This window comes from Vespa mandarinia, chromosome 7, assembly GCF_050613455.1.
Source record: "Vespa mandarinia isolate Hongniang chromosome 7, ASM5061345v1, whole genome shotgun sequence".
Taxonomy (NCBI): domain Eukaryota; kingdom Metazoa; phylum Arthropoda; class Insecta; order Hymenoptera; family Vespidae; genus Vespa; species Vespa mandarinia.
In genome coordinates this window covers 3,566,220-3,582,229 of record NC_140816.1, presented here as the reverse complement: position 1 = coordinate 3,582,229, position 16,010 = coordinate 3,566,220, and the positions used below count along the sequence as shown (strand labels likewise).

Genomic DNA, 16,010 nt, shown 5'->3' with positions numbered 1-16,010 from the left:
TAACGCATTTGCAATCGCATATACGTTACCGGAAGGTGGGATAGAAATTTAATCGCACTATGACGACGACGACGACGACGAAGATGACGACGATGACGACGTATCCAGGGTCGCCCACGCACAGACAGGTCGTCCTCGCCCCCGCGCCCCCCTTTACCACTATAATGTCTAATAGAAAACTAATGTAATTAGCAATTGGAGACAATCTCCGGACTAAAGATATAATCTAGCGAGTACTATTTGCCACGACGTAGCATAATTACACATTAAAAAAGAAATCATCGAGTGGAAGTTGAGTTAAAAGAGAGAAACAAAGAAAAAAGAAGAATATTAAAGCAAAAACAAAAAATATATATATACATATATATATATATATGTATGTGTATATATATATATATATATATATATATATATATATATATATATATATATATATGTGGACTGAGACAACACGAAACACAATTAACAAAAAGGACCTGTATTCCTCTCGTCTCCTTTTTTTTAGAATGATAAAAATAGTGAGTCGTTACGCGCTTTATATATATTATACATCTCGAATATATGAATATACGAATAACATAAAAACGTACAGAAGCAAATACAGAAATGCAGGCATCTTGTCGTTAAATTGTAAGATATTGTGTTCAAACTCCAGAATGTACTCTGATTCCCTTTCCCAGACTACTATATATTAAATATATTGTGCACTATGCTCCAACTTGTCCATACAAATAAATATATGAAAAAATCTCAATAATGTTTTTATTACCGGGTGTGACAGATTTCAATGTATATAACATCTTCATTGATAAATTTATAGTTAAAGTATTTCAAAATAATTATGATATTAGATAAATGGTTTTTTATTGCATTTCTTTAAGACGTATAATTGCCAAACGTTATTTGCACATTGCAAGCGCGGGCTTTTGACTCACGTAATCTGTACGACGCATGCGCACTATACGAATCGGTTTTTTATTGTGAAAAAAATACCTAACAAAAACATTATAATAATATTCGAGGTAAGTTTTGTAACGATGAGAGTGTAGATAAATTTGAAAGAAAGATTGTTTTTATACTTAAAAAATTGAAATGTTTAACTCTCAATAAAGTGATATGAGATACAATTTGTTTTCGTTGACGTTCTACTTAAGAATATAGGTTATAGGCATTTTAAGACTTTTAAATAACATCAAAAACGTAATAGCGTAAATACTTAAAAAATATTTTAAAAAAAGAAAGAAAAATAAAAATTCCAGAACATCAATGTTAAAATATGGATGTAATTGAATATAAATTAACCTCAAAGAATCCTGTCTTAATATCACATGTAAGTATTTCAATTAAATGATTAAAGTAAATAAAATTTTTATAAAACTATATTGAACTTTAAGAAAGTATATGTGCATAAATACATGTATAAATAATTTACACACAATATATTGTCCATAGGCGGTATCTAGACTTTATGAAGTAATCAAGGAGAAGTACAAAAATGGAACATCAAAAGATGTTATAAAGGTTATGAGAACATATTTAAAATCTAATGTAAATTAACTTATTTAATATAAAAATATGTATATTATTGTAGATACCAGAATATAAACTGCTTATATCAAAACTTGAAAGCAAAGATAAAGTACTTAGTACATCTATATGTCAAGCATTAGTTAGACTTGTAGAAAGTGGAATAATATCTGTTACTATGGCTCTCTGTACTTTAATATCTTATGTTTCTTCTACAAAGTATGTACGAATTTATATGTTCATATACAATATATAAAATATATATATATATATATATATATATGTGTATATATACATGTGTATATATATATACATATATATAAATATCTATATATATAAATTATAAGGATAATTTTATATTTTCTAGCAATTATGTCGCAATTACCGTAAGCATGAGTCATTTACTGATATTGGATTTTAAACTTCATGCTACCGAAGATAAATGTTCATATAAATTGCCAATGCCTCAGTTTCCATTTATTTCAATTTTAAAAGAAGAAAAAAATTCTTGGCGAGCTGTATTAGATCAAATGCATTTTATAATGAATTATCCTGATAGACAGTGCGTGCAATATCCTATATATTAATTATTAATATGATAAACATTTAACTGTTATATATAATATATTATTTATTTTAGGATAAAGGAAAACAGTATAAAAATTTTAAGGCCGGTCTTTATATTTATTTTATGCAATCCTTCTTCATCTTTATCGGATGGTTGTAAAGAAAAAGCTTGGCAATTAATTAAATCGAGTAACGCTTTAGAATTACAAATTGAAATTCTATTATGGCTTCGTACAAATGATACAGATAATTGCTTGGAAACATATTATAAAATTTTTGGATTTGCAATGGTATCATTATCCAAAAATGACAAAGATACTTGCATAGCCTTACTCCCATTATTATCATCTGTTTGTATATGTTTCCTTGAACATGGCTTCGATCCTGTAGTAAATCTTGATACAATATCTACTATTATAAATAAATATAATAATTTATCAGGAAATATTATACTGGCATTAATGTCCGAAATAATTGTGATATGTCCTGGATATTACTTAGCCAATGTTCTACAACTATGTAAGTGCACATTAATAATAATTAATTCATAATTTGTTTTAATATATAATTTCTAATATTTTTAATTAATCGAAATTTAATTACAGGTGAGCTTATATTGAATAAAATGTCATGCAACATAACATTGATAAATATGTTAATAGCATCTCTCCTGAAGTGGATGCCTTATCCTTCTGTCTTATGTGCTGAAGCTTTAACTAAAGCTAATGCTTTAATAAACAAAGCTGTTACCGAAACAAAATGGACAAAAGAAGCCACCAATCCTCATCCAGAAGGAATATTTACAAAATTAATTCATTTTGATGCGTATATTCAATTTTACACAGAAAGCATCGATTTTTTAAATACAATAACAGAAACGAATATTTTATCATGGTTGAAAGCATTATCAAAAAGTCCAATTGATTTACGTTATAAATATAGATTAATTCTTTCTGGTCTATTTTTACAAAGTAAAAATGTCATTGTAACAAAAGACATTTGTGATATACTTATGCAAATTACTAAAGAAATAATCGTTTTTGCATCTCACATGTTACCACTAATTATGCATAAGTTATCAAAATCTCGTGATCCCGATGAATCGAAATACTTGCTTCTTACATTACCCGAATTAGCAATAACAAAAGAAAATATACCAGTTATAAATAGAACATTGCAAACATTATTTCACAGTGAAGGGCCATTAAAATATTTCGCTCTCGAACTATATTTGACGATGAACGATAAAGATCCACGTTGCTATCAGTATCTTTCATCTGCACTTATGGAAACATCACAAAATGACAAATCGTGGTACGCTGATGTAACTTGTGCTAGAGTAATCAAGCACATTTGCGAAGAACGCCCGAAATGTGCTGAAGAACTTGCTCCATTTATTTCACAAATATTAAATAAATGTGTAGACACAAATGGCAGTGCTGCAACAGCACTTGCACTTAAGGGTATTTCTGCTCTTTGTAGTTCTTCTGTTATTAGTATTGTCTCAGTTTGGAAAGTCTTAGCGCCAAAAATGAAGAAAGAAAAGCGTACAATTGTTATGAAAACTTTATGTGAACTCTTTGGAAATATTCCATCTTATTTAAATAGGAACAACAGCGCATATGATACCTTGATTACCGAAATATTAAAAATATTATGGTCATATGTTATACAAAATGATCCAGAGATAAGTGAGGCTGCACTTAAAGCAATAGCTTTGTATCGATTAGAAGATATTCCATTACAAACTTTACCAGATGATTTTAAATACGATACTACAACATTACAATCAAGTACATCAGCTTCAAGTAATACAACGCCAGAAAATATATCACAGTGTATACCAGCTGTATCAAGCACATGTTGGATCAAAATGTTAGAAAAAGTCAATAAAATGATTTTAAATGCAGCTGGTGATGTTTTAATTTCATTTATTACAAATGAAGTTAAAAGTTTTCGATCTGGCATATATAATTGGCCACATGGAGAGCCAAATAATTTCAAATACTTACCAGAAAGAAGTATTATAAGAGTAGTCGGTGAACATTTGAGACGTATAGATAGGACTAAATCTTTCAACGAACGCGTCGCTATAGAATGTTTACGGATATTTGCATTTAAATATCCAAAACCTTTGCCTAATATAAATTGGAATTTTTTACATAAGACTACTGAAATATCCTATAAAGCTAAAGAATATAGTCTTACTATTGCATGTCATCATTCAGTTATATCATTGTCTGCAAGAAGCTTTGTTGAGCATTATTTATCAATGTTTGAAAATGATACAAATATAAAAGATTTATTACAAAGTAAAGAACATGAAATATTGTATGCAAATTTAGAAATTCTCTGTGAAGCTGTACAAGCACATAAAATAAAACCATTTTTAGATACGACATTATCACATGTTATAAAAAATTTATTAAGTGATGACGACAAAAATGTAATTTTATTTAGGAATATTATGCATTCCTATGCTAGAGCTTTAAAAAATGAAACAATAAATGATGCTATTCGTACATTACTCTCTACTACTTTAAACAATCTTTTAGATGAAATAGACTTAACACAAGATTATTTTAAACCATATATTTCTGCAGTATTAGCATTATCGGTTGATCACATAGAGAGAATGACATCGCCTAACGTATGGTGGGAAACAACCGTAAAAAAACTGAAAAATGCTATAATTATCAGAGCAGAATTAGCTTTAAATAACGACTTTGAAATGCCTTTGAATTGGATGAATGAATTAATTAATTTAATCGCAACTATACCCAGGTAAGAAAAAAAATAATATAATGAGTGATAATTATGAATAATGTTACAATCTTAATAATATTGTATAAAGAAAAGAAATCTTATATTTTTACAGTGTACAGTTATATTTGTTACAAGCAGTTCAAAGAGTGCAAACTGAAGTGAAATCTAAAATGTATACATCAGATTGGGTTATAGATTTTATAAATCGTATTCAAGCACTTATACCAGAAATATCTGAAGATGACCGACGAATTTTATTTTACTGTGATATTTTTTTCGTTTCTATTATTTGTTTATCTGGAATGGATTGCATAATAATGGATGCAGATTCTATTGTATCTTCGCAACATGTCAGAATAAGATTATTCCCACAAGCCATAGCTATGCTTGCTGATATACAATATTGGAAGGATCATATAATCCCTCAGGTAATCTTTAAAAAGTAGATATTCTCTATTATAGCATGCATATAATTGTACATACGAATAATTTCTAATTGATACTATATTAACAGTAATTTTCAATAACAATTTCTCAGGTAATGGAGTGGTTACATCTAATGAGAATAAGTTCCATACCAGAACTGTATAAATCTGCATTTCATAATTCATTAATTTCCTTAAAACATCATCCGCATTATAATAAGAATTGGTTTACTTATTTATCAGTATAGACGACTTAGGAATATATATAAATATAAATGTACAATGTATAAATATATAATAATACAATTAATTTAGTTTTTGAGTTTTGAATTGATTAAACGATATTAGATCCTATATGATAAATATTACATTTTTGATAAATATAAAAAAGAGCAATATTGTATATAAAAATTAGAGTTATCTATTCTACATTTGTAGATATAGCATTTACTGTACTGCGATAACATCCATATCTTTTAGTAAGAAGTTATAAATATTACATATATATTTTTGTATGAATGTATAGGTAAACGCAAATAAAAAAAAAATTAAATCAGATATGTTATATATACATATATATATACACATTTCACTCGTCACATATGTTGTATGTGACGATTCTCATAATGCTAAACAGATGTTTCACTATTATCTAGTGCCATTACTGTTAAGGTGCTTGGTCTTGACCCTGTTAATACCTGATCTTCAGGCAAACGCATTCGTGGTTCCAATATATTCCTTTTAGTTTCTATATTCTTCTTTATAGGTGTACGGCTTGGACTGGATTTTTTACTACTTGGATAAGACTTCAAGAGACGAGCTCTAAAAACCATTAATAATCAATATTATAGAATTATAACAAAGTACTGATCATCAATTTTTGCTTTATTCAATAATTTAATGATGTACTTACGCATCCATTAATTTAAGAAATAAACGTGTATATACTTGATATTCTTCATCACCAAATTCTGTTGGATCATGTTTTGCATGTTCATACAAATCACAAAATTGATGAATCAAACGTTGACCACTTCCATTTAACGGTGTTGCAAGGGTCGATAATAAATATGCTCTTAAGTTTTCAGATGGATGCCTTTTTAAGCAACTGTCATACTTTGTAATTTCAGCTTCTGTATTGATAAAAACATATAATGAAATTTGTATTAATATTTTTAATTACTAAATATACATACCTAAAGTTTTAATATCATCTACGGCTTTCAATCTATAATAATGTGGTGGAATTTGACTGCCAGGAGTTAAGATATATCTGGAGTCACTTATAAGTTGTGGTTCATATTGAATTCTTGGTATTACTTCTATACGCCTTTCGATTTCTCTCTTCAGTGACTATAATACATATTATTTTAATTTTATTTACATAATTAATTTATGCAAATTATATTTTATTAGATAAATACAAATTTCTAACCTTAAAAATACGCATACCTTTTTAGTATCGTGCCCAATAGGAATATGTGGTCCGCGTCGTGAACGCAAAGCAAATCTCATTATCTGTCGTTTAGCAAAAATGAATAATAACAGAATTGTTAAAACTCCAGCTGCTATAAATATTACTATAGTTACACCCGACAATTCTTCAGCCATGCTTGCACTATATCATCAACCACAGCAAAGCATTACTATATATATGTGTGTGTGCATCGTGTGTATACATATATATATATAATGCTACTCGATAATAAAGTACATATATATAGATATACGATTATCACAATATAAAAGTAACAATACGGTTTTTATAATAAATTTTATAAAATACAAAAATTATCTTACAGATTATAACTTAATTACATCTTTTTCAAAATATTTTCTATAGGTCTTTTAAACAAAGTTTCATTGACTTCGATTATTTCCTGCAGTAAATCTTTCTGTTCCTCTGATGTAATTCGATTTGCTTTTAAAAAAGACAAAAGCAATTTGCTAAATTTGATATTTGTAGAAAAGAAAACTGCTTTTCCCAATAATAATCTTATTAATTTATCATATATGTTTGAATCTATTTTTACAGATAACAAAATTTCTAAAATAGATATATGCCATTCTTTTAATTCCTTTGCATTTTCCACATATTCTCTAAACAAATAAAAATAATATTTTAAGTTGTAATATATAGTATAAACTAAATCAAATTATAAAAGGAATAATCTTATATACTTACGATATAAGAACAGATCTTTTTTCAGGTTGGAAAGTACTGACGATAACATTCATAATTGATGCATCTTTTAAATCAATATTTAGAACAGGTATGAAAATAAATTTTAAAACTTCATCTGGAAATTTTTCAACGCATTCTCCTATTCCAGATGTTATTAATCTTGACGATTCTTCTAGTTTAATTATCTGAATAAAAATATAAGTTACAGAATTTATTTTTAACAGGGAATAATAAATAGCATCCAATACCTTTGGCAACAGAACATGAGTACATACAAGACCCATATATTTAATTCCTTCTTCTGCATTAATATCTTTAGTCGACAAACATAAATTGTAAATACCTTTAATACTTAATTTTTCACCTAAATCTGTGAAAACTTTTACGAGATCATTATTTGATAGATTTTCTAAATGAACAAAATCTAGCTTTCCATTATTACGCTCTAATCCCTCATACAAAACTTCAATAATGTCGCATATTTGCAAAGCAATATCTTTTCCATCTTCAATATCCTTAATATTATTTGTCCCAGCCTGACTAAAATAAAATTGAGTTGAGGGTATTTGTGTAGTATTCATAGCATCCGTTGATTCCTCAACATCCATTGCATTAGTTTCCTCTGTGTCTGTATCTGTATCTACATTTTCTGCTTTCTATTTAATTGTGAATAAATAAATTTAATGATTGTCATTTTCAAAGAGAAAAATTTAGATATCCTAACCTTATTTCCTATCACTTTCCATCTATTATCAGCATTACAAATGTCTTCTTTCAACGCATCTTTAATTGTTTCAAGTTTCGTTAGTGCACGTTCAGATATCACATATTTCCCAATGGATCTTTTTTCTTCCATAATTCCTAACGATAATACATTCAGGTCATAATGATGATTTATCAAATACGATTTTCCAAGATGATTTAATATTTATTTATAAGAAAAGAAAAAAAAAAAGAAAGATAAAAAAAAAGAAATAGTCGTGAAACAAAGATTCGCGCCAAGATAAGTAACGTAAGAATAATTCAAAATAGAACTCGGGAAACACGGGAAAAGCCGAAGATGAGGGTACGTGTCGCGCATGCGTAATATCTTCGTGTATAATCGGCAACTTCCGTCGGTTTCAATCAGTCATTTGTTCGAGGAACTATTTTACGCGCGCAATGATGTATTAACGTAATCTTTCACAAATTTCATATGTGTCTCTTCAAGCGAGATCAATTAAGGTGTCGAGGACTTCCCAGAAATATTGTCAAATCTCATAATATTGATTCTTCTCTCTCTGTCGAGAATGTGATAATAAAGAGGGAAGGTAAAAAATTCGGATTAGTAACAATTCATGACGTATACGCGCTGCTAGCTAATTCTCGGATAAAGTAACTGTGTATTTAATGTGGTTTACCAAGCATACTGCGTACCAGCGAGTTTTCCATTTCTCTCTCTCTCTCTCTCTATCTATCTTTTGTATGCGCGTGATGTTTTAGTAGCTCAGTCGCAACCGACCGGTGGGCGCGTCGAGTTAATGTTAACAGAAAGGTTATCGTCGTTTAATCGAATTTCTACGATCCGGCACTATTCGTGTTTTTATTTTTTATTCGTTGACATATTTTTCGAAAAAAAATTACGACTTATCAAAAACGATCATTTCACGTGCCAATTATTAATAACATCGATATTCAAGGTTGTTTTGTAACTTTCGTGATAACAAGGTAAGTACGAACATGTATAGTTAGTCGACAACATAATCGGAAGAACTGATTCGTAATTTGTATAAATCACGACACGTCGAACATCATATTTATCGTTCTCGAGATAAGTTTCTTCTTTCTTTCCTTCTTTTTCCTTTTTTTTTTCTTTTTCTTTTCCTTTTTCCTACAAAAAGACATTAACGAGATAAACATATTCATTGTTTTCCAATCATTTTGGTCAGATACTTTTTCCTCTTAAGAATATATCATATTGTATATAAATGATAGTTGGGCTAATAACATAGAGAATTTATGCTTAATTGATATTATAGATATGTGCATATATAATGTATATGATTGCATAATGTATGTTACTTTTGATTGATCTTAGTATTGAAAATATTTTTTGATATAAAATCGATTTTATCTCTTTTTTTATTATTATTATTATTATTATTATTATTATTATTATATTTACGTACATATATATATATATATATATATATATATATGCATTTATTTAAGCGGAAAAAAACAAATACAGCTATAATACAGAGATAACGAATAATTCATTACTATTAATCATGCTCCATGAGAAATTGAATAAGTCAAGAATCTCGGATTAAAATTAATTTTTTATTCTTCTTAGATTACGAGGAAATTTTTCATTGTGTAAGTCAGATACGATCGATCGATCACATAGTTAACTATACCCATAAATACATTGAACGATACAAAATGCAATATGCGTAGTATCAAAGAGAAGATAACATTTGAAGTCGTTGGCCGCAGTTATTTTTTATGATTTTCGAAAGTACTTATGTACATTCTCCATTATTTTCCAGAACGAAACTAATTAATAACATCGTACAGTCGGTCAAACAGATTGTGATATATCTTAACGACATATGTGAGGATTATTAATTTCTTTTTTCTCTTTCTTTTTTTTTTTATTAAGAAAATTTTATCATTTTTAAAAAAATTTCGATTTTATTAGAATTTATTTAAAAAATATGATTAAGAACAAGTTTTTTTTAAATCATGATATATATATATATTTATTTATTTTATAAAGTTATAAAATATTATGATATAACAAATTAAATGTTTAGAAATTCGTTACTATTCGTTACTATTTGACTTCTTTTTATAAATTATAATTTATTACATTAGAATTATTAGGATTAGAATAAAATTTTTTTTGTCCTCGATTTTGGATCCTAAATTATTTTTATTGTAAACCTTCGAGTTGTATGTCCGATAACAGTTTTAATAACAATGAAACGCGAAAGGAAATCGTTTTATCTGCAGGAAATCTCTGACCATTGATAACTATTTTGTGCAATCGACATAGATCTTTGAAATTATATTTTTATACTTAGAATGAAGAATGTAAAGAAGGAAGATTAGCTTTATTAAGAAGAAGTTTTCTCATTTTTGTCAATAGATGACATTAACGTCGCGTTAAGTATATATACTTTCTTTTGTTTTATCAAATGAATACATAATTTAAAAGCATAGATATTGAGTTTTATAAAAAAAAAAAAAAAAAAAAATTAAAATATCAAAATTAATAAATAAATTGTTAAAAATGAAAGATGAAAAAGGATGGGTATATTTTCACTATAATATTATATTATTATTATTATCATCATTGTAATGATAAAAACGATGTGTAAATTTGAAAAAAGATATTTGAAGTGTGAAGAAGATTTTATGAATGATTGCACTTAACAATTTTTGTTCGAATAGTTTTGTTAATGATGAATCACGTTCTGGTAGGCCAAGTAAGATAATGGATAATGAACAAATAAAAGGGTCCTTGATTGAAAATAATCTTCATCAAAATCACACGAGATATTGTAGAATAATTTAAAATATTTAAATCAAGAAAATCATTGAAAATCATTTGCATAAATTAGATTATGTAAATTTATATGATGAAAGGGACGGATGGATGGGTGGAGGGAAAGAAAAAGAAGAGAGAAGTAGAATTTTAATCAAGTGAACATTTTTATAGAAGTTCAATAAAAAAAAAAGTCACTGTAAAGTACACCTGCCAATAAATATTCTTTCCAAGAATTCGAATTATCTATTAATCATTTTAATTATCTTTATAGTCAAGATTTATGCAATGATCCATGAATTACACAAGATCAAATGTTTCCCCATTTCTTTTTTTTCTTTCGTTTAATAAGAGTAATAAAGTTATATTTTTAGAAAGATTTCAAGAATGATATTTTATAATCTTTTTTTATCTCTTATTTTTATTATCATATTTTTTCCTCTTTCTCTCTATCTCTCTCTCTTTTTCTTTTTTTTTTTTTTATCTGATATTATTTCATGGGAAATATTATTAAAGAAATTAGTAAGAACGAACGAGCCCAACCTTCGTGACTTTTCGACGTGTTCCGTCTGACAGTATACTTATTATTTTTATTAGCATTTCTATGATTGCTTACCGGTTTTACCATCGGAAAACCCAGATCATGCGAGGTCACTTGGCGTATTCACATATACAATATATTTTGAACGATAATGTCTCGTTGTCAGTTAACCATTTTTTCTATGCTATTATTATCTTTAATCAGCATATTCAAACTGTTATCAGCTATATATTTATGTATTGAGTTCATTTAATACGTTCCAAATTACCATATTATTCTCTTTTTAGCAGAATATACATAGATACATAAGAAAAAAGACAGACAGGCAGACAGATAGAAAAAGAGACAGAGAGAGAGAGAGAGAGAGAGAGAGAGAGAGAGAGAGAGAGAGAGAGAGAGAGAGAGAGAGAGAGAGAGAGATAATATATTTCGGTCCATTGATTTTAAGCTTCGAATACGAAACCTTTGAATTTCGAAATGAATGTGTACTTTATGAATTGATTCAAAACGATAACATCGTATTTTTTCCTTTCTTTCTTTTTTTCTTTTCTATTTACAATTCTGCAAGAAAATATTTAATTTATAAAGTTTTCTTTTTTTGTACATCGACATCGAACGTAAAATGAAAAATATATACATTAATGAAAGAAATATTGAACATACCTTTAATAAATAATTTTTAAGATTAGACAAAATTCGTATATATAAGAGTAATAAAAATCGATAAAGATCCTTATCGTATATATGCATATATATACATATATATACATATATATATATATATACATATATAAATATACATATATATATATATATACATATATATATATATATATATATATATATATATATATATATATATGTACAAAATGTTATTGACGTTAAGGTGATTATTGAAAAGCACGTGCATGTATGTACATATATACATACATATATAAATAAGTATTACATGAAACGTGTCATGTAACTCGTGAAAAACGTGATTGGTAAAAAAACGACACCAGTGAAGGACGATGTTCAATGATAAAAAGTTTCTTGACGTATGAATCGTTCTCTCCCTCTCTTCCAATCTCTCTCTCTCTCTCTCTCTCTCTCTCTCTCTCTCTCTCTCTCTCTCTCTCTCTCTCTTTTTTTCTTCCTCTCTACTTTTTTTTCTCTTTTTGTTATGAGTAATCATTGAAAACTTCTAACTCTTTTGTTTATCGATATTTTACTTTATTAATGCTTCTCTTCGTTAAGTATAATAATTATTGAGGCGCAATTATTAGTTACCACAATTCGATTGGCCATTTTCAATTTATACTTCGTGTTAAATAAATTTAATTCTCATTGGAGATAAGATTTTATTCTTTTTTCTTTTTTTTTTTTTTTTTTATAGATTCGATCGAACAAACGAATTGAATTGTTCAAAAGTTATCGTAGATGAAAATTTCATTTCAAAAATATAAAATATAAAATATAAATAAAAATATGGATAGATCGATTGAAAAAAAAATATACATATACAAAGAAAAAATATTTGACATTTTTTTTTTCAATCTACAGGATACCGTAACGTGTTTCTTTGAGAATGCCGATACTATCCGATCTCTCACGACGATTTCATTTATTAACGACTGACGCAAAACCCGATCCACCAAGAATACCAATCGAAGGTCACACGAATAATTTGCGATCAAGTGACGAAGAAAACACAAAGAGGAAATCTTTTTTGAGGCAACCGATATCGAAGGAAGAACATGTGAAAGGAAGTTATCCTTCATTCCAACGACAAAAGTCTGCACCAAACGGTGGTACTACGCCCATTACTCCCACTGATTTTCCTCCTAGAGGACGGAGAAGTCTTGATAACAATGACAACGACAAGTACAATGGCGATGGAGTTGGTGTTAGCGATGATTTACCTTCGATGAATGGCTTCAAGGAATATAAAAAACCGAACGTCAAGACGAAAACAAAGTCTCGAACGGCAAAGTCTTGTAAGTTTACGCTATTTTATTATCACCTGTTTGTATAAGAATGCAAAAATGACGTGAAATATTTTTCTTCTTTCCTTCTCTCTCACTCTCTCTCTCTCTCTCTCTCTCTCTTCCCCTCTCTCTCAAAATAATTTTAAATTAATTTCTTTATATTTAATCATCTTTGCGATATACACGTACAATTTTTCCTTTTAATTATTTTCTTCTGATATGTATATATAGCTGTCTGTCTCTCTGTGTGTGTATGTGTGTGAGAGAGAAGAGAGAGAGAGAGAGAGAGAGAGAGAGAGAGAGAGAGAGAGAGAGAAGAAAAAAAGAAAAAAGAGAAAGATAGCAAGGCAGACATGACAAATATATAATATTTGTTCTTTGAATTTTCTTACCTCGTGCTTCGTTCAATTTCGTGGAATTTAAATTAGCTTTGAAAACATTGGTTAGATTATTTGTACGACAGATCGTAAATTTTATTAACATTTGCTTCTCATTAAGTTGATATTGTATTTCTAAGAGTAAATAATTAATAGGCTTTATAACAGATAGATGAATAACCGAAAGTAATTAGTACGATAAATATGATAATATTTAGGCCAGTGATGCGTATTTAATGTTATTTTAATGAATATAAAAGTTGTGCTAAACGTTTCAAAAAGTCATGACATATTCGATAACAGTTCAGACGACTATCCACATTTTTATTTAAACATTCGATAAGACCACCAGCAGATTATCCTGATAATATAATCCTTTAATCATGCAAACAAAACCGATAGTGACATCAGCTACTTAATGTATATTTCAAGGATCGATAATAGTATCTGTTGCTGCGATGACATTGAAACATCATCGAATCAATCCTAAACTATTATATGTAAATTGATCCTTCTCTTATGTACATATAAAATATGTTTTTTTATTTACAGCACAATCGGCTAACATTATCAATTACAATATCGTTAATTCGAATGGAGTAAAAATTGGAGCAAGGACTAGTTATATCTGTAATATTAATAATTTCTCGACAAATAAGTCTGTCCCGACGGATGCTAATTGGTCAAAATCCAAATCACGATTAATGCCAGAAAACGTCGAATTGTTGACCAGGTGTTATGACGAAATCACTTTTGAAGATATGTTCTTGATCAAAACTCATCTCGGTCATGGTTGGAAAGATGTCGCCAGAAGACTTTTTTATTCAGACGGTCAAATCGAACAATTCGAAGAAAATTATCGAGATGAAGGTATAGATGAGGTAAGCCTTTATGAAAAATAATTTCTTTATTTTTATTATTTTTATTATTACTATTATTATTATTTATTTCCATTTAATTTCTTTTCTCTAACAAAAATATATATTTGTTTTTCAGGTAATATATCAATTACTTCTAGATTGGAAACAGGCTAACGCGAAAGACGCATACATTGGAAATTTAATACATGTTTTATGGCTTTCTCAAGAGTATGATTGTGCAGAACGATTAGCCAATGCACGTACGAAACGATCATAACAAAATGATATGTAATATTTGTAAATATGAATGCGAAGTTGTGTCGAATAAGGAATAACTTATTAGTATAATATATTTTTATATTAATTTACAATTCCACATTAATATAAGTCTGATTTAATGGACAAAGTTTCATCAAAGATATATATATATATATATATATATATATATATATATATATATATATATATATGATATATTTGTAATATCTATTCTATGCTCATACTATATTTTATATGTACGGATCTTATTTTTATCAAAGATTAACGAGATATTTTTATTAAAAAAATCTCTATATAATTTACTGTAACAGTAAGTTATCGTAATTTTACCGGATCTGTGATCTAGTTACTTTATTTTACTAATGTTTTATCGTAAATATTATTAATAAAGAGTTATTTAAATCATATGTTCCAATAAATTACGTTTATGTTTCTTTCATATTGATATTATAACTCTTTTGATTATAATTTTTGAAAAAGCCTTATATTCATTAAAAAAAAAATGCTGACTTTTCGAAAATAAATAATGTATAAAAATAAAAATTGTTTAAAAATTTAAAAAAACCTCTATATGTAAATTTTCATTTTTAAAAGGAGACTTTGAAAATGAGTTCATTACGATCAATCAAGAATTAGACTTGTGTTTATTGTTAATGTAAACTTAGTTTTCGATATTTTTCGTGGAAAATAAATTTCATATAGGGACGCCTTTTGAAATCTTAAGTGAAAAAAAAAACGTAACTCCTAACCTCATTACACATTTTCATATATACACTTGAGTAATGTATATTTTGTTTCCATGAACTAACCTGCTCCTTTTTGTGCATAAATTGATATTGGAACTTTTTCAATAATTAAAAATCTATTTGAAATATAAAGAAATGCATTTCACGATGGTCACGTAACTCATTTGATAATTTTATAGATTATTTTGTCAAAAAATAATAATTAGTGAATACTTATATATTACATATTACTTTA

At 27.6% G+C, this 16,010-nt stretch overlaps 3 protein-coding genes across 8 annotated transcripts; 2 read left to right on the top strand and 1 right to left on the bottom strand.

Moving 5' to 3' along the window:
- Positions 1–119: 119 nt before the first annotated feature.
- LOC118440616 (focadhesin) lies at positions 120–5,682 on the top strand. The gene is made up of 8 exons (XM_035863909.2): positions 120–1,330; positions 1,453–1,521; positions 1,592–1,746; positions 1,895–2,089; positions 2,168–2,613; positions 2,700–4,878; positions 4,973–5,288; positions 5,399–5,682. Exons 1-8 carry the CDS (start codon positions 1,277–1,279, stop codon positions 5,531–5,533), a joined length of 3,549 nt encoding a protein of 1,182 aa, XP_035719802.2. The 5' UTR covers positions 120–1,276; the 3' UTR covers positions 5,534–5,682.
- On the bottom strand, positions 5,673–9,014 carry LOC118440621 (lipid transport auxiliary protein 1-like). Of its 5 annotated transcripts, XM_035863921.2 has the most exons (9): positions 8,871–9,009; positions 8,195–8,331; positions 7,719–8,126; positions 7,471–7,655; positions 7,104–7,385; positions 6,738–6,903; positions 6,482–6,638; positions 6,199–6,418; positions 5,673–6,107 (listed from the first exon to the last, which is right to left on the bottom strand). In XM_035863921.2, the coding sequence occupies exons 1-9, from the start codon at positions 8,899–8,901 to the stop codon at positions 5,915–5,917; spliced, it is 1,779 nt and encodes a 592-aa protein (XP_035719814.1). In that variant the 5' UTR covers positions 8,902–9,009; the 3' UTR covers positions 5,673–5,914. The 5 variants fall into 5 exon arrangements, with proteins under 5 accessions (XP_035719814.1, XP_085514320.1, XP_085514319.1 ...); XM_085658194.1 differs by having other exon boundaries at positions 7,471–8,126; positions 8,887–9,014; XM_085658193.1 differs by having other exon boundaries at positions 7,471–8,126.
- Positions 8,611–15,176, top strand: imd (death domain-containing immune deficiency protein). 2 transcript variants are annotated; one of them, XM_035863944.2, is made up of 4 exons: positions 8,611–8,780; positions 13,089–13,522; positions 14,443–14,771; positions 14,887–15,176. In XM_035863944.2, exons 2-4 carry the CDS (start codon positions 13,114–13,116, stop codon positions 15,025–15,027), a joined length of 879 nt encoding a protein of 292 aa, XP_035719837.2. In that variant the 5' UTR covers positions 8,611–8,780; positions 13,089–13,113; the 3' UTR covers positions 15,028–15,176. The 2 variants fall into 2 exon arrangements, with proteins under 2 accessions (XP_035719837.2, XP_035719836.2); XM_035863943.2 differs by lacking the exon at positions 8,611–8,780 and adding an exon at positions 9,036–9,177 and having other exon boundaries at positions 14,887–15,174.
- Positions 15,177–16,010: the final 834 nt, after the last annotated feature.

Excerpts from the sequence above, each read along its gene's own strand:
- LOC118440616 (XM_035863909.2), top strand. The coding sequence starts at position 1,277 with ATGGATGTAATTGAATATAAATTAACCTCAAAGAATCCTGTCTTAATA. Across the intron at positions 1,331-1,452 it reads ATCCTGTCTTAATATCACAT|GCGGTATCTAGACTTTATGA; the intron begins GTAAGTATTTCA and ends TATTGTCCATAG. Across the intron at positions 1,522-1,591 it reads CATCAAAAGATGTTATAAAG|ATACCAGAATATAAACTGCT; the intron begins GTTATGAGAACA and ends ATATTATTGTAG.
- LOC118440621 (XM_085658193.1), bottom strand. The coding sequence starts at position 8,901 with ATGGAAAACTCGCTGGTACGCAGTATGCTTG. Across the intron at positions 7,386-7,470 it reads AAAAGATCTGTTCTTATATC|AGAATATGTGGAAAATGCAA; the intron begins GTAAGTATATAA and ends TTATTTGTTTAG. Across the intron at positions 6,419-6,481 it reads AGATGATATTAAAACTTTAG|AAGCTGAAATTACAAAGTAT; the intron begins GTATGTATATTT and ends TTATCAATACAG.
- imd (XM_035863944.2), top strand. The coding sequence starts at position 13,114 with ATGCCGATACTATCCGATCTCTCACGACGATTTCATTTATTAACGACT. Across the intron at positions 13,523-14,442 it reads GTCTCGAACGGCAAAGTCTT|CACAATCGGCTAACATTATC; the intron begins GTAAGTTTACGC and ends TTTTATTTACAG. Across the intron at positions 14,772-14,886 it reads GAGATGAAGGTATAGATGAG|GTAATATATCAATTACTTCT; the intron begins GTAAGCCTTTAT and ends TTTGTTTTTCAG.